Below are 25,745 nucleotides of genomic sequence, written 5' to 3'. Positions count from 1 at the left end.
CATTATTTTTGCAGACGTTGAAACTCCCAAACATGCCAAATAGGTCTATTACAATAAAAAAAATATATAAGGAAATGTGGTTATAATTGCCAATGAGATAACTATTCACCAAAGTTCAATTAAGTAGATATAAGCAATTATAGTCGACTGTACGGCCTTGATTAAGTGAGTGAAAACCCATACCGTAAAGTCGCTATAAAACGTTTAAACATGTAAAATATGAATATGAAACAATTCATATGAGAAAACTAACTGCCTAATTTATAACAAAACAATTTACAAACAACAAATATGACTGAAATGAAGAAACCACAACCACTAGACTACAGGCTCTTGACTGTGTCCAAGGTTTATGTTATAAAAAAAGATCTTGAAATGTGTGCATATTCTTTTAAATTACTTTGAAATTATTACTGATAACAAACTGTCATGGTATCAGAAGAATGTTTTCTATCTATAGGAGAAACGTGAACTTTATTAAAGACTTCATTGCAATGTAAGTGCTCCAAGAAAGTACCTAGTCAAAAATAGCTATGACCATGCATTGTTGCTTAAAGAGCAACAGTTTTAATATGGACGACTGTTTATATAACCTACATGTTTATTTGTATTATAAAAACAAGGAGATGTGGTATGCTTGCCAACTATCAACAACAGATCAAGAATACTATATATAACCATAATGTCCAACGTCAGACGTCGACAAAATCGGGTTAACCCACCACATTTATATGCACCTCTGTCCCAAGTCGGACAAAGTCATGTCATAGATATGTCTTTGTGTAGTTATACATTTAGTTGAATAAACGATATTCTGACATTGTGCTGTACAGCTAGATAACATCTTTTTTTTTTGTCGGAGCCATTCAGAGCTTCATGTATGGTGTAGACTGCTAAACATTGAAGAACTGTATTGGTGACCTCTGTCTGATGGTTTTGTATTTGTTGCTTATGTGATTGAATTTGACTGTCTTTATGACAGCTCCTTTTCCGTCTTTCACACAAATCAACAATGAAAATATCATAGCGCACGGAAAGCTGTAAAAGTCTACTTAATAACTAGCGAAATTAATCGTAAGAATAAAAAAAACCCCGCACTGATCTACGTCAAAAACATTGAATAACATCATTTATGACATACAACAAACAACGACAATCAAAAATGAGAAGTCATGGCTTGAAACAGGCACATAAAGAATGTGGCCATATAGTTCATAAAAAAAAACATCTTCAATGCATTAATGGGTTGAAATGAAAGAATACATATAGCGATGGAGTTTTAAAATAAAATACTTGTATTTATCCCAAACCAACTTATGATATTTGTTGATGATTGATTGATTGTTGGTTGCTAAACGTCCAGTGGCAAATATTTCATGCATGTTCAGGATGAGAACAAGTTAACAATAAATACAACAGGTAGGTCTTGTAATTATAGAGTCCCACCGGGATGATGGTCGGGAGAATTTCGACTGTCACTGGAAAATGATAGTATATTGGATAGGGACAGAAATTTTGCCTTGCAACAGGCTACCTACGGACCCCTCGAAGAGTTGTTGCAAGGGTCCTTGGCACTCTCTTTACACGAGGCATCGGATTTACCTCACCATTCGGACAGGACGTAGCTGCAAACTTGATACATCCCGCACAGCCAAACGGACGCCCAACTTTGGCAAGCGTTTTACTGCCGGTCGGAAGAAGACCAAGTGACCATATTTCTATTCCCTACTCACCCTTGGGGCTTATGATATTTGTGATAGCATAACCGAGATTTTTTTAATTAGGTCTTGAATATGACTACAACTTTCAGTACTTAAAAATGACTGAATGTTCAGAACAGTAAAATGACTGAAATTTTCAGTACTGAAAAATGACTGAAATTTACAGTACTGAAAAATGACTGAAATTTTCTGTACTGAAAGACGACTGAAATTTTCTGTACTGAAAAATGACTGAAATTTTCAGTACTGAAAAATGACTGAAATTTACAGTACTGAAAAAAGACTGAAATTTTCAGTACTGAAAAATGACAGATTTCTTCAGTACTGAAAAATTACTGAAATTTTCAGTACTGAAAAATGACTGAAATTTTCAGTACTGAAAAATGACTGAAATTTTCAGTACTGTAAACAACTTTTTCTCAACATTACTAAAAATGATATATAGATTAATGTACTGAAAATGTATGGGTAAGAAATGTACTGATTAGTTATGTTTCCTAAAAGTACTGTTTATATAGCGGCATTTAATGTACTGATTAGTGGTGTTTCCTAAAAGTACTGTTTATATAGCGGCATATACAGTCCTGATTATTTATGTTTCCTGAAAGTACTGTTTATATAACGGCATTTAATGTACTGATAAGTTATGTTTCCTAAAAGTACTGTTTATATAGCGGCATTTAATGTACATGTAAACGTTAGGCAAATTGTTGGTAGTGTAGACAATTGTAGACAGAAACGTCGTTAAAAAAATTATCTTAACATATAGTTGCAAAACGAATGAAATATTTCGTTGTTTGAACTCATCTTAAAGTTATAACGTCTTATGCTTCCCAATTAAGCATTTGCAGGTGCAATACTGATATCTGTAACAGGATAGACAAAAAGGTAACAGGATAGACTTTTATATAGTGACATATCATAAACGTACGTTCCTGTTACCAATGAAATAAAGAAAAAAGTAAACTAACTTATGAGGGATTTACTTGATGTTGGGTTTATTTGAAAGAGAGAAAAAAATGCAGAACAATATGAATTGCTATCTTAAACTTGCATTACTGGTGGTAATTTTTACAACCTTTGAAAACCAAATTTTAGAGGCATTTTTCAGTACAACCTGGAAAATTGGCAAATAGTCTATTATTTTACAGAATGAATATATATAGAAGTTTATTCTCTTGAAAACCATCTAATTGGCTACGTAAAACAAGCTTAAAATTTTATCTAAACCTTTTCTTAATAACCCAAAATTTCTTTTGAAAATGGTAACAGGAGAGACAAAATATTGTACCACCTATCAAAAAATGTTTCAAGATATTCTTGTATGACATTATTAAGATTGCATCTTTTAACATGTTGTTCTTTAAGTACTGTTTGTATTGATTTGCTTATGTAGAGGGTTGTTTGAATAAGTAACTTTTAATAAACTTTTCAATTACAAAATTCGACATTTTTTGAAAATGACCCATATACAGCAACAAACAGAAAACAAATATGATATACAGCAACAAACAACATACAGAATGTGATGGGGTAAACAATGCTTGTAGGCACCCAATCCTCCCCTTAACCTGGGACAGCGGTGTCCCACCGAATCAAACAAACAAACTTAAAAAAAATTTTTTGCTGTGCATGTACTGATTTTGTGTCCTGGATGGATACCCCATATCCTTTATTTTTCTATTTAGAAAAATCTGTCCTTGCGTCAGATTCTTTTTCACAGTTGATTGAGGGTTTTTGGTAGATGTTTCACTCTGAGATAAGTTATGCTTTGCTAAGAATGACACAATTAAATGTCTTTCCTACTGCAATATTTGAGAATTATTTTCAACTGCAATTGGTTGAAATCAAGTCTTAAGTCGAATGTATTCTATGCAATGTAAATGGGAGCACATTTTTATCACTTTATCAGTCATTCCTTCCATCAGTCTGCGTGTCCAGAGAAATAGTTTTCGAGGTCATAACTTGAGTATCTCTTGATGGATTGGTATGAAACTTATTCAGATGGAAGGGGAAGAAGCCTATTGATTTGTGGACAATAGGTCAAAGATCAAGGTCACTGATACAAAAGAAGATAATTTTTTAAATTCATTGTTGGTAACTTTAGTTTCCTTTTTTGGTTGATATAAACTTGTATAGATGGAAAACATAGAGAAGGGGAGAAACCTTTCGATTTTTAGTTCAAAAGGTCAAACTCTAACAAAGTCCTCACAATGAATACAAATATTAAATATTGTTGATCTGTCTTGTGTAGTTAACTGAGGAACATATCTTATCCTGGAAACTTGACCTGACCACTGGATTGTGAAAATGAATTCAAGGTCATATATTTGTCCAACAGAAATATACATTTGTGATTTCCTTGATAGAGGGATGTTATTTACTAGGAAGCTATTGAACCAACAGTTCCAAGTAGTGAAGTTGAAATCATCCCTTTGAAATTTTAGGAACACCATCATGAGTTGGTTGACGATTAGGAATATGTTTCACAGATGACTACAATTATGCTCCAATTGTCATAACCACAATCCTGTCTTCTTTTCCTCGAAAGTGACCTACCAAATTGGATTTATTACTGGGTTTGTACTTACATGATCAACATGACAGGTGTACATGTGGAGCAGGATCTGCTTACCCTTCCAGAGCACCTGAGATCACCCTAGGCTTTAGTGGGGTTCTTGTTACTCAGTTTTTAGTTGTCTATGTTGTGTTTTGTGTACTGTTGTTTGTCTTTTGGTCATTTTTCGTTTTTTGAGACATGGCATTGTCAGTTTGTTTTTGACTTATGATTTTGAATATCACTTTGGTATATTTCACCTCTCTTGTATATGTAACAAATTTTCAGATCAATAATAGTTTAATTATCATGCAAAGTTACTAGGAACAGACCGTATCCTGAAAACCTAATCTTTTCACTGGTGGTTGAAAAAGGTCTAGGCCAAATAACATATCAGATGCACATTTTATATCTAACTCAATCATTTAGCACACGGTTTTTGGTAAAAGTAAATATGAGCCACAGTTTTGTGCAAAAAAATCCATCTTGTTTGCATCAACATCGTAGTAGTACATGTCACTGTTTTGAGTAGAAATAAAGACATACAAAATCCTATAAAAATCACTTTATTCAGAGATTGGATTAAAAACAATAACAATATCAATACATAAAATTCACAATAAATTCCTATGATATTTACAATTGTAGAAAAAATGTTACAAAATACATTACAAGATAAAGTTGATAAACGTTACTGATTGATAATTCGCTGTAGAATTTACAGTTTTTTAAGGGCCATTACAAAGAGTTTTAAATATATACCTCTAACTTGAATATGTTGAAAAGAAAGAAAAACTACTTTTTGGATTACGAAATGATATAAATACAAAGAAAAAAATTAATAAAAATAATTTTGATTTTGTTACTGTTATGTTATCTACAGGAAGGAAATGATCACTGTATTTCATAATATGAGGTATTTTATATGGTTATCTGAAATGATTTTTTTCAAATGTTTTGAAACCATTAAACTTGAAGATTTTCTATTTTTTTATAATTATATAACAAAATATGTGCAGAATTTACGCATTTTGTCACTAGATAAGGAAAAATGTCTTCATTTTATAAAAACTACGGTAGATAAAACATATTTTTCCATCTAAAACATGTCACCGTTTATTCAATTTAATATCAAGATTTTTTTCAAAATCTATATAAAGAAAAGACAATGAAAGACTCAAGGCTAAACTCCTAACAATCTGTCACATGACTACTGTGCCATAATCTTTTCTATTTCTTCAGGTTCTTTAGGAGCACCAGAGGATAAAACCTCAGGTTTAGATGACGTTATCAAGACATTGTCCTCAATTCTGATTCCCATGCCACGGAATTCTGATGGAATGTTATAACTATCTTCAGGGAGGTATATTCCTAAAAAAAGAGTAAGATACTTTATAGAAGATTTCTTTTTGATTTTTTGTGTCTTTGAGTTGCTGTCTCACTGACACATTTGCCACATCTCCTTTTATTCAAATCGCAAAAACTAGAGTGAGGTGACCTTAAAATAAATGATGCTTGCATTAAAATTTTATAATATTATGGATTTTATTATATATCAAGTAATGTGTGTGTGAAAAGGCTTAGTAACATTTGTCAAGTGCTCTGTTTAATATAAATGGCCTATTATGTTTTTTTCATCTTACACTGTCTTAACCACTAAAATTTAATTCTTAAATAGGTGAACCATTCAGTGTTCTCCCCAGGATTTTTTTAAGGCGCAAAATTCAAGGGCGCATAACTTTTTTTATAGTGATCTGAAGCAATAAGTCATAAATCATGACATGCAATATGAATTATAATGCTTTGTGTTATGTGTTTAATAATGCCGAGTATTAATGAATTATAAGAATATATATATGAAATAAATTGATTTTAAACACAAAAGTTATTTATATTCAGTCAATTAAAGAAGTCAGAATATAAATATTCATCTCTACTCTCTGCTCCTTCTAGGGATATTGTTTTTAGATAGTGTTATTTTGTTGGACAGTCTGTTCCTCAACTTTGTCTTTATCCTCTTCAGGGTTAAAAATTAAACCCCACTCACAATAACTTTTGCTTATACCCCCTTTAACATTTCTAAGCCATGAAAACTCAGTCAGCCACTTGTCATTGAAACCAGAAACATGGTGCTTGCTTTTATCAATTGCTAAAACTTGAGCTTGGTTGGGATTAGGAGAAGCAATGAAATCTGCTTATACTGACAGTGTAGACGGAGGTGTATTCCCCTTTTCATTAGAAGTCATTGGTCTGAAAAAAACTTCTACTTCCATCATCTACCTTTTGCTTATAATTCACCTCTTTGTTATTTGCAGAGAACATGTTCATTCAGAATTAATAAAATCGAATATGGTTAAGATATTTGGTATACAACTTTTTAAAACAATTTTTTTTTATAAATGAACAGCTGACCAGTTTCCGTAGTTTCACATTACGCTTCCGTGCGTATTATTGTTTAATCCTATCTTTGGCAGATAGATATAAACGAAACTTTACAAATTCGTTTAAGTTAAAACCATTGAAATTATTTACCAGTGACATTATACAGAAGCTGTGGCGATACTGTACCCGTTTTGATTGTCACATATTTCCCGACGCACGGATTCACGATCGATGTTCAATGATCATTTTATTTCTAAAAATATGAGTTTCAGACGAATTTACCTTGCAAGCAACATTTTTTCACTTTATATTAAAGTAAATCACTCCTCGTTATCTTTAATCAAACTTTATTTTAATTTTTTCAACTACTAATACTTTCATTCATAGTTTTCATCGTAAATATCTTTAGTAATGTGTATTCAAATTTATCATGTGTATTCAACACATTCATTGGTCGTGTTTAAATAGATTCTTCTTCTCGACCAATGAAAAAATTCTTTATATAAATGGTCAAGTGATCACACACACGATGCGTAAATACAATGTATTTGCGATCTATTTCTTCAATTTCTGCTCTGAAGTTTTTAATTTTTTTTATTTTCTTCAAAAAATATCTTTCTTCTTGATGATCATTTACGCTATTACCTGATTACATAGTCCGATAAGGCTGAGATAAGCGTGGCTCATGTGGATAAAACTAATTATCAGTTATTGCGTAACACTGACCGACCCATCAGCGGTGATCAGTTACTTGACAATTTTAACCAACATTTATAATGAAAATGTGAAAATTAACACGCTGCGGGATCAAGTATTAAGGGACAGCGGCCAATTAAGACGCTGCGGGATCTACAAAAATATTATGAAGGCGCTGCGGCACCGCAGCGTCATATCGGCCTGGGGAGAACACTGCCATTATTTCGGGTCTGTGATTGCAATTCACTGATCATAGGTTGTTTCATGCAATTTTGTAACAAAGCAGACAACACCATGGCCGAAAATGAAAAAGACAGAGAGGAACAACATTCAGGAGGTATAACTTTAATGAACTGGCTATGATCTCGTCATAGCCTTCTTGCCTTGAATGTAGAAGGTTGTAAGTTTGATACCGATCAGGGTCAAACCAAAAAAGACTTGAAAATTGCTACTTCTGGGCTACGCATGCAGTATTTAGGAGTAAATACAAATACTTGTCAGCTCGGAGTCCAAATAATGTGTCCAGGTTAGGGTGACATGTCTTCCTTCAGACTGAACTAGCATTTTAAAAATTAAGCTTAGCTTGTCTGTCTACATGTGTTACAAAGCAGGTCTATATTCAAACAAAATTAACTTGTTCTGTCATTATATGCAAGTAATATTTTTCACTGAACATTAAACACTTGATTCACATTAAGATCGTGCCATTATCATCATCATATAATTTTACAATCTCTACAATATCTTTTTTAAGGAAACACATACTGAAATTATTTCTCGATGTTTACCTGGCTCTATTGTAATAACCATGCCTGATTGTAGCTGTTGGTTTGTTGTCACATGATCAGTGTCGTGTAAATCCATACCAAGATAATGGCTGACATGATGTGGACAAAATGGCTTAGCTGCCTGCAAGGAAAACATTACATGATATTAGTCAGTGGGTCAATTAAATATCGTATTTGACCAATTAAACAACCAGTTTTGCAACATTATAGCTGGAAATTCTGTTTTACGGAAAAATTTACCATTTGAAATCTTTTTAAAAACAATTTTGTCTCTTATTTTTAAATAATAAATGAAGTGCTTGCAACTACTGTTGGTGAAAGTCTATGGTGAAGAACTTCTAATAAAAATCTTAAAGTTTGAACTTAAAATTTGAGTCATACTTGATACACATATATTTGTTTGGCCTAAGAATTAACCGTCTCTTAACTATAAATGAGATATTATTGTTCACTTTATCAAAATATCCAGTATATTCCAATAACAGTTAAATCTGACATTATTATTGTATCCAAAATACTTATGAAAGTTCATGGTGGATAAAAACATGTGTCAACAATACCAAAATAAATTTAATTTGCATTCTGACTGATTTGCTTTTTTTAGTCCGCTTCATCAGAAACACTCAAACCCAAAATTTAAAAGCGAAGCCTGTATAAGTACTTCAACATGTGAAGAGCTATTAATCATGAAGGCACCTATGAAACCAGGATAGAAAAATAGAAAATGCCAACTATATGGTATATTGTAATGATGAAATGTCATTATTCGTGTGAAAGTTGGAACCCACAAAAAACAATGAATCCTCAGTATGTTACAATATCCAAGTTCATGTTTGCTATATTAGTAAAGGTTACTACAAAAATCATTTGTATCAAATTATTTTGTGCCTGTACCAAGTCAGGCTATCTGAACCATGTTTGGTTCATTGTTGTTGTCTTTGTTTCTTTGTCAGTTATTTTTTTCAGAGGAATCAGTGTTTGTAGTTGATGGGGTCTGCACAGGTTTTTTAGTGACTCCTGTTATACTCTGTATGTATTATGAAATATAAGATACACAACACACAAACTGTAATAGATCGGAAGATGACATAATTTGTGACTGACAGACAGATTGAAAGGATTAAAGAAACAACAGGCTCCCAAGTGCAAGAATCCCTCACCTGGTAAACAATATGCCATTTTGATATTTATTTTTTTCCTTCATTGCAATCAGTTATATAGTAATAAGTAAAACCAACTTTCAAGGGCAATAACTCATATAAGCAGTCAAGTGACAATTTCAGCCAAGTTGACTAATTTGTAGATCTTATTTTGCTGAAAACTTTGACTAGTTACAATTTCTCTCTAGCTATTATAGTTTCTGCAAAAAAAACCAACAAAAAATGAGTAAAATCTGTCTTTCAAGGGCAATAACTTCTATAAAGGGTCAACTGACAATTTGTCCATGTTGACTTACTTGTAGATCATATTTTGTTCAACATCTTTATTATGAAAAGATTCTCTTTATCAAATGTAGTTTCCTAAAAAAATTGCCAAAAGGGTAAAAATCATCATTTATAGGCAGTAAATCTATAAGGGGTCATTTGGATGATTTCTTCGAAGTTGACTTATTTGTAGATCTTATTGTTCTGGGCATTTTTAATGCTTAAAGTTTCTCTCCATCTGTTAGTGTTTCAAGATAATAACAAAAAACTGAAATTTGCAAATAATTGACATTTCAAGGGCATTAACTCCAAAATGGGTTGGATGATTTTTCTAATATATCTGCAGGAGATAGACCTTGACCTGCTGATCAATCTTGAGCATGTCAAATTTGCTCTAACTTCTATAGTTTTTTAAAGATATAAGCCATAAACTGCATTTTACCATTTAAAGTAGATACCCTAAGGAACATCCAGGTAAAAGTTTGGTAATATTTGGTCCAGTAGTTTCAGAGAAGATTTTTATAAAAGTTTACAACAACGGACAGATGACTGACAACGACAACAAATGCCAACTGATGGCAAAAGCTCACAAGGCCTTTTAGGTCAGGTGAGCAAACATTTTAAAATTATTTTTTATGAATTTCCATGGAAAAAAGTGACCAAGGTTATCTTCCTTTATCTATAGAGTCACATGCATAACAGGAATTAGGATACAACAAATTACCTCAATCATATTAGAACAATTTTGAGGAATAACACCAATCTTTTGTAATTCTTTTCCCATCAAGTCTAACATATAAACATAAATTTGATTCATAGTCTGCCCTGGTACACAACATTCCAAGCATTTCTTCTGAATCCTTAGTACAATGTCATATATACATCTCTGTTCATCTGTGAATTTTCCTGAAAAAAAATTGTAAACCTTTTCAGTAAGGTTAGTCCAGAAAAAAATTATTACCAGATTAAAAGCAATATTGTTTACTGAACATTCATAAGGTCCAATAAATCATTTAAGATGTTTGGCACTAGCTGTTGTGTAAATACTAAATATTTGTATTTCCTAATATCTAGAAGAAACACAAAGACAAGAATTCTTTATGGAGAAATAATTCATACTGAAGAAATACTATTTACTTTTATTTGTAAATATCTTGGGGAACATGGAGATAAAGAAGATAATTCTAGAATGCTCTGTTGAAAATTTTATGGTACATTAGACTTTTCGCTCTTTTTCCATTGTATTCACATACTGTAACCATCAGTCTCTTGGTAGCCTACCTAAGTTGTAAGTTCCGGTCAAATTACCACAACCTCTACAGTATGAACATCTAAAATTCATTAGTAACCATGGTAAGTTAACTGAAACTGATCATGTCCGAGGAACAACTAACATAACCTTTCCAAAAACAGACTATGTCTTATAAACAACACTACATAAATAATATGCCATCTATCAGTTACCATGGTAACCTACCTGAAACAGGCCAAGTCCTAGTGATATCACTACAGTATCCATGGTATTCACAGCCAGCATCCATCAACACAAGATCACCATCTTCTACTATCTTGTTATTATTGATATAATGAATGGTGTTAGCTCTATTTCCTCCTGTATGAAAGATAAAAAAAAATAGCTGGTTATTATAGTTTTTTATTATTCAGATTAAGTTATTCCAGCTGGCCTGCTTTTGATGAAATAACAGACTCTTGATTTAAAAACTTTCACAACAATTGTACTTGTCTATATTTCTCAATTACCTTGTTATCAAACATATTGTTGTGTATGTATAAATTTAGTTGATTGATTGTTTGATTTTTGTGTTAAATGCCACTTTCAGCATTCTCTTTATTAGTGGAGGAAGCCAGAGTACCCCCTAGAAAACATTTGACCTTGGTAGGAAAAATGGCAATCCTAGTCAATTAATCAGAGTTGAACACACCTGCCAAAAGGGGGTTTTGAACTCACAACCTCAGTGTTCAAAATTTTTTGTTTATGATTGATTGTTTAACCTATTCAGACTCTTTGGTAAAATTATTGTGCTTAAAGCCTTAAACATACAAAACTAAAACAAATTTGAACGTTGTCCAATCTTTTTTAGTGAATTTGCAGATATACAACAGATGTTTGTGTATACTGCTATGTAAAATGAACAGTTACAGACCAAGTTTGCATTCATTCTATCTGCATACTTTTTTATTTGCCTTCAGATATTAAGCTGATTTTTTGTGTACATCACAGCCAGATAGTATGTGTAGAATGGGTAGATTCAGATTGTGATTTTCCTGGTGCATTTATCTGTATTTCAAATTTACTTTACTTCAATTATTTAACTTGATTCTACAATGAAAGATTGGCAGGCTGAGTGTACAGAAGACTAATTTAGTCCATCACATGTTCATGTGCCTGTCAAAGGTCAGGAACATAGTCATTGTTTGTCATTAATTAGATCCTAATGTTCTTTATTCTTTACTATATTTAAAGATAAATGGTAGAGCATTGATAGTTTCAGATTTACAGCTGTACATATGTGTAGACATTTGTCTCTTGTTGAAACTGTACATTGTATGTGAATTTTTATATGTCATGTATTATTGTTTTTATTTCCCTTGGATTACTGTCTCATTCAAGTATATCTTCTTGTATTCAAGTTTTAATTATGTGAATCTCTTTTTAAAGTTTTCTTACCTGCTACCACTGAAGGATAAGCTAAGATTTATGCATCTTTATTGCTAACCTAAAACAATTGGAAGGTAAGCTAAGATTTCAGCATCTCTTATTCTTACCTGCTACCACTGGAGGATAGGCTAAGATTTCAGCATCTCTTATTCTTACCTGCTACCACTGGAGGATAGGCTAAGATTTCAGCATCTCTTATTCTTACCTGCTACCACTGGAGGATAGGCTGAGATTTCAGCATCTCTTATTCTTACCTGCTACCACTGGAGGATAGGCTATGATTTCAGCATCTCTTATTCTTACCTGCTACCACTGAAGGATAAGCTAAGGTTTCAGCATCTCTTATTCTTACCTGCTACCACTGGAGGATAGGCTAAGATTTCAGCATCTCTTATTCTTACCTGCTACCACTGGAGGATAGGCTAAGATTTCAGCATCTCTTATTCTTACCTGCTACCACTGGAGGATAGGCTATGATTTCAGCATCTCTTATTCTTACCTGCTACCACTGAAGGATAAGCTAAGGTTTCAGCATCTCTTATTCTTACCTGCTACCACTGAAGGATAAGCTAAGATTTCAGCATCTCTTATTCTTACCTGCTACCACTGGAGGATAGGCTAAGATTTCAGCATCTCTTATTCTTACCTGCTACCACTGGAGGATAGGCTAAGATTTCAGCATCTCTTATTCTTACCTGCTACCACTGGAGGATATGCTAAGATTTCAGCATCTCTTATTCTGCATTCATAGTCCATCTTTGCATACAAGTAATGTTCATTCACCTACATAATATATAGCATTTATAAGGAATTACAAGATTTGAATTCGAAGAAGGAGTCCCTTTTATACTAGTTGAGTAATATAAATTAAGTCTAAACCTTCCTCATGTTAATGTGCCTGTCCTTAGTTAGGTCATCAAACGTTTTATTTTGGTTATTTGTTATTTTTGTTTTGTTGAGTAAAGAATTTGGTGTTAATAGCATCAATTGGGTAGTCACTGTTGAATTCAATCTCTTAACAACTTGTTTGGACTTTGTACAATTCAGAGATTGAGATACAGTTTGAAAACCTAGCTTTTGGTAAAGGTCATATATTGTCCTCTAGATGACATTTTTTGGTTGTGTTTTTGGGTTACTGTTTCATTGACATATACCTGTCATATCCATTTACTTGTCGAAGTGAAACCATAGCTCATGCAGAGTTTGATGTATAATGATAAACTTTGTTTCTTTGCTGTGGTCCTATCTTGTTCCACTAATGTTCAAAATGGATCTCAACATTAGTTTTTTTTCAAAATTTATGCAGTCTTAAGCCAAGGCTCCGTGTTGAAGGCCATACTTTGACCTATAATTGTTTACTTTTTACACATTGAGACTTGATGGATAGTTGTCTCATTGGCACTCATACCACATCTTCTTATTTATAATTAATGTTTGAAAAAATAACCAGGAAGTACTAAATCATTACCTGGGATAAAAAATAAAAATGTAATTGTTGCAATGTAATTTGATGAAATAATACTGAAAAAGGTTTCAAGAACATGTTGACCTATGGTAAAATGTAAATGCATACCCCTGGATATGAGTATTTCATGACTTCTATGAAGGACTCAGCGGCAATGGCACAACTTTTCCTCATTATTTCAATTTCAGTTGATGATTTCAAGACTTTCAAAGCCTGTAATACTGTTATAACATTTTCATTTTTATAATGTTTATCTTCCCTTACAAATTTTTTCAGTACACCTTCTTGGAGACTACGATTAACTATAGCCTTCTCATTATACCACAAAACAAAATCAGAATTATCACACAAGTATCTAGATAAATATCCCTCAATCTCTGTATTGTTAAATGCTCTGTCAACTCCAGTCAATTGTATTGTTCCTTCAATACCAGACCGTGGACCATCCCATTTTTCTTCTTCAATGTTCCGTTTGGGTACAAAAAGGGTTGTATTGGAAGATTCAGAATTATCAAACTGCATAACTAATAAACTATCTGGTTCCATGAATCCACATAAATACAGGAAATCAGTGTTCTGGTGGAAAGGATATGGTATTTTTTGACTCATATATTGTTTTGTTGCTGATGGAACCAACATGATATGATTTCTACTTTTTTCAGTTTGAAGAGCAAGAGAACTAAGAAGATGTCTTCTGTTTCTGTATTCTTCTTTCGTGATACCTGGAGTTACTTCCCCTTCCTTGATCAAATGTGGGTGTGTCTGAGCTGCAGGCTGACCAAACCATCTCCTAGACGGATATAAATATGACTGTGTGACACATGATACACCTCTGATACATGTACTTTTACGTAGAAAGCTAGGAATTGTGCCTTTAAAATAAAACCACAGTGTTATTAAAGGCATAGCCCAAGTCACTAAATACTGCATAAGTTTTAACTGGAGGTACATGCATGTCCAACTTTTTTTTTAACATCATGAATATAAGACAAGGTTCGACAGCAATGAAAATTAAAATCACATATTTTAGAGCTTCAAAGATGAAAAATAATTGCATTTTGAGAAGTGTAAATATACTTTTAAAGGGGCATTAGCTGTCAAATTCATGATCACCTATTTGACTCAAATTCTCATCTTGGATTTATAACATACCAATACATATATACAAAAAATTACAAAAAGTCTAAAATAAATAATTAACAATGCATGGACTCGTCTAGATGCCATTTAATTAACCAACAAGAGGACTTCCGAAGACTGAAGAGGGTAATTTAACCCCAAAATAAATAAAAATATAAATATACAGGAAGCACATGCATTGGGATTTTTCTAGGTCTGTTTGATTCATGTTATTGTTTAAAAAATATGTTAATCATCGTTTTTTTCCTGTATATGAATAATTTTTTGCGGAATGAATGAGTCAACAAAATGATTCACCCTTGTTTCACTTTCAATGTTGACATTCTATTCCTTTTAATAGCTGAGCACGCCATGTACATGCGTAATCCATCTCCAGCTAAGGGGCTAATTTGAAGGTCACATGAATACAGATTCAATAGAGGTTGAATTATTGACTTGCAAGTCAATAATACATCAGTGATGTATTTGGGTTTATTTTGATAATTATGGCCAACTGACTGCTTATAACAAAAATTATTTCAAAATTCCGCTTTTATTAATACTGGAAACAAAAAGAATCGTATTTTTATTTTTTTGTCTAAATCGTAGCTAATGCCCCTTTAACATGTTTAAGGCAAATGCTTCAAAACAACAGGAATGTACCAGTACTATTGACGGAAGGAATGAATGGAAGAAGCATTATTTTTAAGAACAAGAAATGATTGAAACAGGATGCTGTTACGAAGTCTCCCAAACGAAGCTCCCATAATTCGTAATTCCAAGGGTCGCCTGACATTGGGCAAAGTCCAGTGAAAATTGGTTTGGTCAAGTAAAGTTATATGCATTAGTGATGCCTGGGGACTAACCCTGTATATCATTCAAATCATCTTGGCATGACAAACCAGAATATACATGGTTTAGGGGTGGGGATCTCGACCATTTACAAGATACTAGAACATTGGGGGTGGGGGGAACCCCTGGGGACTGACCCTATATGCCATTCAAACGTTCGAGACATGACGAACAGGAATATATATGGTTTAGGGGTGGGGATCTCGACCATTTACAAGATATAAGAACATTGGGGGTGGGGGGAACCCCAGGGGACTGACCCTATACATCATTCAAATGTTTGAGACATGACGAACAGGAATATATATGGTTTAGGGGTGGGGATCTCGACCATTTACAAGATATTAGAACATTGGGGTGGGGGAACCCCTGGGGACGGACCCTATACATCATTCAAATGTTTGAGACATGATGAACAGGAATATATATGGTTTAGGGGTGGGGATCTCGACCATTTACAAGATATTAGAACATTGGGGTGGGGGAACCCCTTGGGACGGACCCTATACATCATTCAAATGTTGAGACATGACGAACAGGAATATATATGGTTTAGGGGTGGGGATCTCAACCATTTACAAGATATTAGAACATTGGGGGTGGGGAAACCCCTGGGGACAGACCCTATATGTCATTCAAATGTTCGAGACATGACGAACAGGAATATATATGGTTTAGGGGTGGGGATCTCAACCATTTACAAGATATTAGAACTTTCTCAAATGGCAGGGGGTCGGGATGACCCCTGGGGACTAACCCTGTATATCATTCAAACTATCTTCGCATGACAAACCAGAATATATATGGTTTAGGGGTGGGGATCTTGACCACTTACAAAGATATTAGAACTTTCTTAAATGGCAGGGGGTGGGGGTGACCCCTGGGGACTAACCCTGTATTTCATTTGATGTGCTTTATCATGACAAACCAGAATATATATGGTTTAGGGGTGGGGATCTGAACCATTTACAAGATGTTAGAACTTTCTCAAATGGCAGGGGGTAGGGATGAACCCTGGGGACTAACCCTGTATATCATTCAAACCATCTTAGCACGACAAACCAGAATAAATATATGGTTTAGGGGTGGGGATCTTGACCACTTACAAAATATTAGAACTTTCTTAAATGGCAGGGGGAGGGGGTGACCCCTGGGGACTAACCCTGTATTTCATTTGATGTGCTTTATCATGACAAACCAGAATATATATGGTTTAGGGGTGGGGATCTCGAGTATTTACAAGATATTAGAACTTTCTCAAATGGCAGGCGGTCTGATGACCCCTGGGGACTAACCCTGTATAACATTCAAAACATCTTAGCATGACAAACCAGGATATATATGGTTAAGGGGTGGGGATCTTGACCACTTACACGATATTAGAACTTTCTTAAATGGCAGGGGGTAGGGGTGACCACTGGGGACTAACCCTTTAATTCATTTAATGTGCTTTATCATTTAGAACATTTTCAATAAAAAAGATTGTGTTTATCACAAAAGGTTTTCAATTTATAATCATTTGAAAATTTAAAAAAATAAAATCCCATAGGGTTCTATAGTAAAACCCTCCTTTTTTTTGCCCCTCCAAATAACCCTTTATAAACCCAATTGCACAAACAAAACCCTGATTGCACCACTAGACATGTTAGTCTAACATATTGTGAAACCCTAAGTTAATTTGACAAGAGGTTATGGATAATGGGTGCGGACAAGTTCAAATTTAAAAGCGGCAAAAGAGGAAGAGGAAGAGGAAGAAGAAGAAGAAGAAGAATAATAATAACAAGAAATGATTGTAACAGGATGCTGTTACAAAGTCTCCCAAACGAAGCTCCCATAATTTGTAATTCCCAGGGTCGCCTGACATTGGGTGAAGTCCAGTGAAAATTGGTTTGGTCCACTAAAGTTATATGCATTAGTGATGCCTGGGGACTAACCCTGTATATCATTCAAATCATCTTGGCATGACAAACCAGAATATATATGGTTTAGGGGTGGGGATCTCGACCATTTACAAGATACTAGAACATTGGGGGTGAGGGAAACCCCTGGGGACTGACCCTATACATCATTCAAATGTTTGAGACATGACAAACAGGAATATATATGGTTTAGGGGTGGGGATCTCGACCATTTACAAAATATAAGAACATTATGGGTGGGGGGAAACCCTTTGGACTGACCGTATATGTCATTCAAATGTTCGAGACATGACGAACAGGAATATATATATGGTTTAGGGGTGGGGATCTCAACCATTTACAAGATATTAGAACTTTCTCAAATGGCAGGGGGTTGGGATGACCCCTGGGGACTAACCCTGTATATCATTCAAACCAAATTAGCATGACAAACCAGAATATATATGGTTTAGGGGTGGGGATCTTGACCACTTACAAGATATTAGAACTTTCTTAAATGGCATGGGGTAGGGGTGACCCCTGGGGACTAACCCTGTATTTCATTTCATGTGCTTTATCATGACAAACCAGAATATATATGGTTTAGGGGTGGGGATCTCAACCATTTACAAGATATTAGAACTTTCTCAAATGGCAGGGGGTCGGGATGACCCCTGGGGACTAACCCTGTATATCATTCAAACCATCTTAGTATGACAAACCAGAATATATATGGTTTAGGGGTGGGGATCTTGAACATTTACAAGATATTAGAACTTTCTCAAATGGCAGGGTGTCGGGATGACCCCTGGGGACTAACCCTGTATATCATTCAAACCATCTTAGCACGACAAACCAGAATATATATGGTTTAGGGGTGGGGATCTTGACCACTTACAAGGTATTAGAACTTTCTTAAATGGCAGGGGGTGGGGGTGACCCCTGGGGACTAACCCTGTATTTCATTTAATGGGTTTTATCATTTAGAACATTTTCAATTAAAAAGATTGTGTCTATCACAAACAGTTTTCAATTTATAATCGTTTGAAAATTTTAAAAAATAAAATCCCATAGGGTTCTATAGTAAAACCCTCTTTTCTTTTTGCCCCTCAAAGTACCCCTTTATAAACCCCATTGCACAAACAAAACCCTGATTGCACCACTAGACATGTTAGTCTAACATATTGTGTTATTCTAAGTTAATCTGACAAGCGGTTTTGGAGAACAGGTGCGGACAAGTTCAAATTAAAAAGCGGTGGAAGAGGAAGAAGAAGAATAATAATAACAAGTAATCCTGTGTTAGGATGCTAACACAAAAGTCGCCAAAACAGCCCCCAACCATTGTTCTGCTGTTTCCATAGTAACGGCAGCCATTTTGAAATTTCAAAGTCGGATATCACATCTACACGTGACAGGTCACATTACTTACAAGTTTCATAAAAATTGGACTAATTTTCAAATTTAGGCATTCGTGTTTCCATGGTTACGGTGGCCATTTTGGAAATTCCAAAGTCAAATGCCACATCTACATAAGACATACAATATATGTGTGAATTTTGAAGCATTTTGAATTTTTTGACATTTTTGCAGTTTCCATGGTAACGGCAGCCATTTTGAAAAATCCAAAGTCGGATGGCACATCTACACATGACAGGTCACATTACTGTCAAGTTTCATAAAGATTGAACCAAATCTAGATTTTTCGCATTTTTGTTGTTTCCATGGCAACGGCGGCCATTTTGGAAATTCCAAAGTCAAATTCCAAATCTACATACACTCGTTAACATCTCTGTAAAATTTCATTAAATTTGAAGCATTTTAAAAAAATTTCACATTTTTGCAGTTTCCATGGTAACGGCGGCCATTTTAAAAATTCTAAAGTCGAATTACAGCTACATATGGTGCTACTTGTAATATTCTATCATTATATAACATAAAAAGTACATAGGAATAATTCAATACTATCACATGACTAATCACATGACCATTGTTCTAGAATGTTCCATGAAAATTGACCCCCTAAAATAATGCCAAGATGACCCCGGGCTGAAATAAAAAATGTGGAATGGACACCTGGACATCGGTCTCTTGTATTACACAAAACTTAAAGGTTCTACCAGTAGCAAATCAATAGTCGAAAAATGACCCCACCCATGTCCCGACCCCCAAATAGTGCCAAGTTGACCCCCATTTGAAATAAAAAATAGTGAATGCACCCCTAGGGATACTACCCCATCATCATACCAAATATAAAGTTTCCATCATTTATGGCTTGGAAGAAAATGGTCGGACAAATTAGGGTTAAGAATAATAATAATAATAATAATAATAATAAACGGGACAAAAACAAAAAGTCCCCAAAACTCCGTTTTGGCGACTTAACAAGTAATCCTGTGTTAGGATGCAAACACAAAAGTCGCCAAAACGGCCCCCAACCATTGTTCTGCTGTTTCCATGGTAACGGCAGCCATTTTGAAATGTCTAAGTCCAATATCACATCTACACGTGACAGGTCACATTACTTACAAGTTTCATACAAATTGGACCAATTTTCAAATTTAGGCATTCGTGTTTTCATGGTTATGGTGGCCATTTTGGAAATTCCAAAGTCAAATGCCACATCTTCATGAGACAGTCAACATTTGTGTAAAGTTTCATTAAGTTTGAAGCATTTTGAATTTTTTGACATTTTTGCAGTTTCCATGGTAACGGCAGCCATTTTGAAAATTCCAAAGTCGGATGGCACATCTTCACATGACAGGTCACATTACTGTCAAGTTTCATAAAGATTGGACCAAATCTAGATTTTTCGCATTTTTGTTGTTTCCATGGCAACGGCGGCCATTTTGGAAATTCCAAAGTCAAATTCCAAATCTACATACACTCGTTAACATCTCTGTAAAATTTCATTAAATTGGAAGAATTTAAAAAAATTTCACATTTTTGCAGTTTCTATTGTCACGGCGGCCATTTAAAAAGTTCCAAAGTCGAATTACAGCTACATATGGTGCTACCTGTAATAATCTATCATTATATAACAAATAAAGTACATAGGAATAATTCAACACTATCACATGACTATCACATGACTATTGTTCTAGAATGTTCCATGAAAATAAGAACTGAGCAAAAACAATAAGTCTTCCCAAACTTCGTTTGGGAGACTTAATAAGAAGAACAGAGCAAAAACAATAAGTCTTCCCAAACTTCATTTGGGAGACTTAATAAATACTAGCTCTGAAAATAAACAGACCTTCAAGGGCATTACTTGTAGTATACTATAAGTTTTATAAAAAATTGTACCCGTGAGAGCGCTAACGAGTCCATTTTCCATAAATTTAATGTTTCCAAGGGTCATAACTCTTTTTAAAAAAGTCAATCATCCACCATTAAAATTTTGTCCGAGATATTGCTGATATTAACCTATAGTATAAGTTCTATAAAAATCTGGCAAGAATTGTACCCATGAGAGCGCTAACGAGGCCATTTTCCATAAATTTAATATTTCCAAGGGGCATAACTCTTTTAAAAAAAGGTGATCGTCCACCATTATAGTATAAGTTTTATAAAAATCTGGCAAGAATTGTACCTGTGAGAGTGCTAACGAGGCCATTTTCCATAAATTTAATATTTCCAAGTGGCATAACTCTTTTAAAAAAAAGTTGATCGCCCACCATTATAGAACTTGTCAGAGATATTGCTGATATTAACCTATGGTTTAAGTTTTTTATAAAAATCTGGCAAGAATTGTACCCATGAGAGCGCTAACGAGGCTATTTCTATAAATTTAATATTTCCAAGGGGCATAACTCTTTTTAAAAAAGTCGATCGGCCATCATTATAGAACTTGTCCAAGATATTGCTGATATTAACCTATAGTATCAGTTTTATAAAAATCTGGCAAGAATTGTACCTCTGAAAGCGCTAACAAGACCAGACTGACGGACACACGGATGGACGTCCAGTATTTCCATGTCCTCCACAACGCGTTACGTGGGGGACAATTATACACAACAAATATGGTTCAAATTATTGATGTGTCAGCTTTTCTATCATAATAAAAGTCAGGGATTAATTTAACTATTAGGGGCCTATGCACATGATATTTGGAATTTCATTAAGATTTTTGTCAAAATTAGGAAAAGATTTATTTACCTGCAAGGTAATATCATACCAATTTAACCAAAATATTTGGATCAAATTCATGCACTTTTTTTCTCTCATAAAGTAATGTTTTGTAATTTTTTACGTTTCATAATGATTATGCAAATGTTATCATCGGTATAACAAATTGTTAAGTCGATAGTTTTATTCATTTTACAGTTCTGGTTATCTAAATAAGAATCACACAATGTGTCCCTACCAGATAAGTATTATTTATCCATACCTGCCAACTTTTGAACATCATCATGGGGCTTTAGTGCATGACAATAACTTCAAGGTTTACAATTTTTTTATATGCATGATTCTTGTACTTATTTTTGTTTAGAAAAGATAGTACATGTAGCTAAAATACCAATGAATGAATGAATGTAAGTGACTGTTGACTTTTCCCATTTATAAATGTGGACAAAGAAGGACATTTATCTGATTCCTTGTGAAGACAATATTTTGAATAATTTGATAATTTAATTACAAGAATGGCAACACTGTAAGGTTCTGTTACGATATGTGTAATGTCCATAATATAAGTTACTATTCAATAAGATTAAGAATATTTTATTTCCAATTAAAGGGCCCTATAAACATGATAAAGAGCTTTTAACACATTACATACAAATACATAACGATTAGACATAAATATGAAATTAAATTAGAGAAATATAAAAGAAAACGAAACAGTTTTACAATAAGGCCAGGACAGAATCAGATAATACAAATAACATCTATAAAATATACCACTCAAAACAAGTATATGTGTGGCTAATTTGCATTTATTAGGTCTTTTCCACTTTTCCGTGGAAAGACCTATTGCTTTTGTTCTGATTATTATTTTTTTTCTTCCGCCAAATTTTGTTCCTTCACTGTTTTGTTGTTTCGCAAGATGTAGCTTAGATATTTGGAATATGATATCGAACAGTTTATACGCCTTTGAAACTGACACAGCGTAAAAAAACACTTTTCTGTGTATGAGTTATCTCCCCGAACACTGTTTTCCTTGTTATCTCTAAAACTTCCCAACCGTATAAGGTTACGACAAAAAATTTTGACCAAATTGTTAGTTATATCCTCAGGATGTTTTGATTAATTTTGACGGAAGCTATCCGGAGACTCCATATGAGAGTTATTTCCCCTTATGCATTTGATATAAGTGATATGCATATGAACTCATAAACCGTAAGGTGTATAAACCTGGAGTCGTTTTATTTGAGGTACTTGGGTCCCAACTTAAAAATGAGGTCAAGGTCAAAGGTCAAGGTCATGTTCTAAATTTTGACATTCACTTCATGCTGCTTTTACTCGGAAAAAAGTTAGGGGTAAAATTTTTTAAAATGTGTTCAAAATGTTAGTTGCGACATGATTTAACTGGAGAGTTTTTGTCGTAATGTTACCATCATTTTTTCGTAGGTTCCATGCCACTGAAATGGAAAAATGAACAAATTAACTAATTATAGCTTCAAACTTTACAGCTATCATGATGCGTACATGCAATTTATCTTTGTTAATCATCTAAGGCCCACAACCACCCCTCTAGACCCCCCCCCCCCCCATTTTTTTTTTGGAATTCCATTTCTGTTTTATTATAAAAATGCTAATCCTTCTTTTTTATGAATAAACTTCTTTCTGAAATACAAGTCCATTCCTGCAAAATTTGATCCAATTCATGTATTTCTGAAAATTAATCGATAAACGTTTTGTTAAAGTACTATAACTCCAGCATTATTTGTGTGTGCATGCAATGAATTTGTCGACCAGTGGTCAGCGATTGGACAATAGTTTACCTGTAAAAAAAATCGAGAAAATATATTTTCCGTTAGCAGTATAAATCACGTGCAGTCTGCTTGACGTTCCAATCTGGATTGAGAAATTAAAATCAATGACGTAGAAATCCCTCCAAAGTTTGTAAATAGTAGTAAAATCCTAGAATCAAATTTCTAAACATGCATTAAAATCAAATCTTTGTTCCCGTAAATATGTGTACGAAAAAAGCATGCATGATCCAACATCAATGACCTGTAAATGAAAGAAAATTAAATCCGTTAGCACATTCTTTATACACAGGTGTGGTCAGGACGATGTCTCCCGCTGCAAAGAAATAAAAAAACAGTCTATCTGACTATATCTGCTTGGTGACGTCACAATCACTGCATCCGGTGCAGGGCGTGCTACCTAAAATAAAATAGGAGATTCCCCTTTTCGAAAAGAATTAAAATGTGCACGTAGATTAAAGACAAAAGATCCATGCAGGTCAGGTCCAATTTCCTTTAAATAAAAAATTGTATACAATGCACACACACAATAAGATCAATAAGCAAATAAGATACAAATTCTGGGAAGCCCTATAAAAAAAAAGAGAACATTTATAAAGGAAAATGCAAGGACACTTTTTGTAAGTGTGTTTAAATCCTTGCATGTTCCTACAAATATCATAATTTGAATATAAATAAACATGTTGCACGGACCGTTTTCGCGTATTCCTAGAGCCTAGGTCTCAAGTGTTTAAACAAGGCCACTAGGCTCTCAATTCCTTTTTCGCGTATTCCTAGAGGCTAGGTCTCAAGTGTTTAAACACGGGCATTACGCTCTTAATTCCTTTTTCACATGTTCCTAGAGGCTAGGTCTCAAGTGATTAAACACGGGAACTAGGCTCTCAATTTCTTTTTCACTTATTCCTAGAGGCTAGGTCCCGTGTGTTTAACCAACCAATCAATCAATCAATCAATTAAGCAATCAATTAACTAACCAACCAACCAATCAATCAATCAATCAATAAAAATCAATGAATTCAATCAATCAATCAATCATGTTTGAGAGGGGAAAGACCGTTAACAATTGTTTTTAAAACAATTGATTTATATTTATCTTTGAATTTGTCCTTATCTCCAGATTTTTAGATAAATTACTTTCCCAAACATTTATGTACATCTAAATTTTCTTGTGTAAATAGCCATGTAAACTTCAAAAAATGTCTTAAGATTGAAAATTATTGCAGGTTAAGGGAACGACCATTTAACTTCAAGGGGGATATGGTTTTTTCCTAAAAAAATATTCTGATCCCCAATTTGATGAAAAAAAATATTGTGGTCAAGCCAATGACAAAAAAAAATATTCTGAATCCAGACTTTCCCCATACATTATAGTGTTTAATTTTGAAAAAAATAATTAGATTGATAGCGTCGAAAAACTAAAAAAAAAAATTCTGACTCAGACAAAAAACCATACCCCCCCCTTGAAGTTAAATGGTTGCTCCCTTATGAAATTTCAGTAAAAAACTCAGTTCTATCATTGTCTATTATCAACATATAGTTGGCATTCAATATGTTCATGGTAGCACTGCAACTCAAATTGAATCAAAGTAAGCAAACTTCATTTATTTGCAGTAAACTTGATTTATACTTTAAGTTTAATCATGTTAATAGTCTAATTAAACTCAAAGCAATGAAAATATCTTACATTGTCTTAGGAACAGTTGTTTTGTATTCACTGTACATATAAAAATAAAAAGATGTGGTATGATTGCAAGTGAGACTATTCTCCACCAGAGACCAAATGATGTAGAAGTTTGCTTGACCATTTGAGTTGCTCATTGTCTGGTCATACAAAGCCAAAGAAGGTACAATTTAACTGACAGACTTGCTAGTGTTTTGGGCTATGAAGGAATTCTGATGAAGTTAGCAATTCTTGAAAGGTCTTTCATTTCTCTGCGATCAATTTTGCTATCTCTTTTGCAGACTTTGCAAAAGGCATGTGATATCCCTAAAGTTGAATATGCCAATCATCCACACTTTTCTTCTTAGCCTTAGGCTTAGGGGGGAATAAGAACCTTCTTGTAAAAGATAAGCGTCCATCATGAGCATGGTTTTTACAATTCTTACATCAGACAGAGGAGTACAACTTAAAACTTACTAGCGACCTTCTTAATGCTTCTAAGTTTCAACGTTTTTGTCTTACCTTGTGAAAGGCATCTTATGCACACTTTCATTTTCAATATCTGCCGCTTAA

The 25,745-nt window shown here is 33.9% G+C and overlaps 1 protein-coding gene across 1 annotated transcript; it reads right to left on the bottom strand.

Moving 5' to 3' along the window:
* Positions 1 to 4,828: 4,828 nt before the first annotated feature.
* Positions 4,829 to 25,735, bottom strand: LOC127716252 (xaa-Pro aminopeptidase 3-like). The gene is made up of 7 exons (XM_052222402.1): positions 25,695 to 25,735; positions 13,822 to 14,585; positions 12,944 to 13,031; positions 11,046 to 11,180; positions 10,293 to 10,474; positions 8,145 to 8,265; positions 4,829 to 5,649 (listed from the first exon to the last, which is right to left on the bottom strand). Exons 1-7 carry the CDS (start codon positions 25,723 to 25,725, stop codon positions 5,489 to 5,491), a joined length of 1,482 nt encoding a protein of 493 aa, XP_052078362.1. The 5' UTR covers positions 25,726 to 25,735; the 3' UTR covers positions 4,829 to 5,488.
* Between the last annotated feature and the right edge of the window lie 10 nt (positions 25,736 to 25,745).

Source organism: Mytilus californianus, unplaced genomic scaffold (genome assembly GCF_021869535.1).
Source record: "Mytilus californianus isolate M0D057914Y unplaced genomic scaffold, xbMytCali1.0.p SCAF_9, whole genome shotgun sequence".
In the NCBI taxonomy this organism is placed as follows: Eukaryota; Metazoa; Mollusca; class Bivalvia; order Mytilida; family Mytilidae; genus Mytilus; species Mytilus californianus.
Note: the sequence above shows the minus strand (reverse complement) of the source record. Positions and strands in the feature narration are given on the sequence as shown.

What these genes read in the sequence shown, in the direction of transcription:
- LOC127716252 (XM_052222402.1), bottom strand. Translation starts at nt 25,725, where the DNA reads ATGAAAGTGTGCATAAGATGCCTTTCACAAG. An exon ending in TGAAATACTCATATCCAGGG is followed by an intron (nt 13,032 to 13,821) that starts GTATGCATTTAC and finishes TATATTATGTAG; the next exon opens with GTGAATGAACATTACTTGTA. An exon ending in TAGGACTTGGCCTGTTTCAG is followed by an intron (nt 10,475 to 11,045) that starts GTAGGTTACCAT and finishes ATTTTTTTTCAG; the next exon opens with GAAAATTCACAGATGAACAG.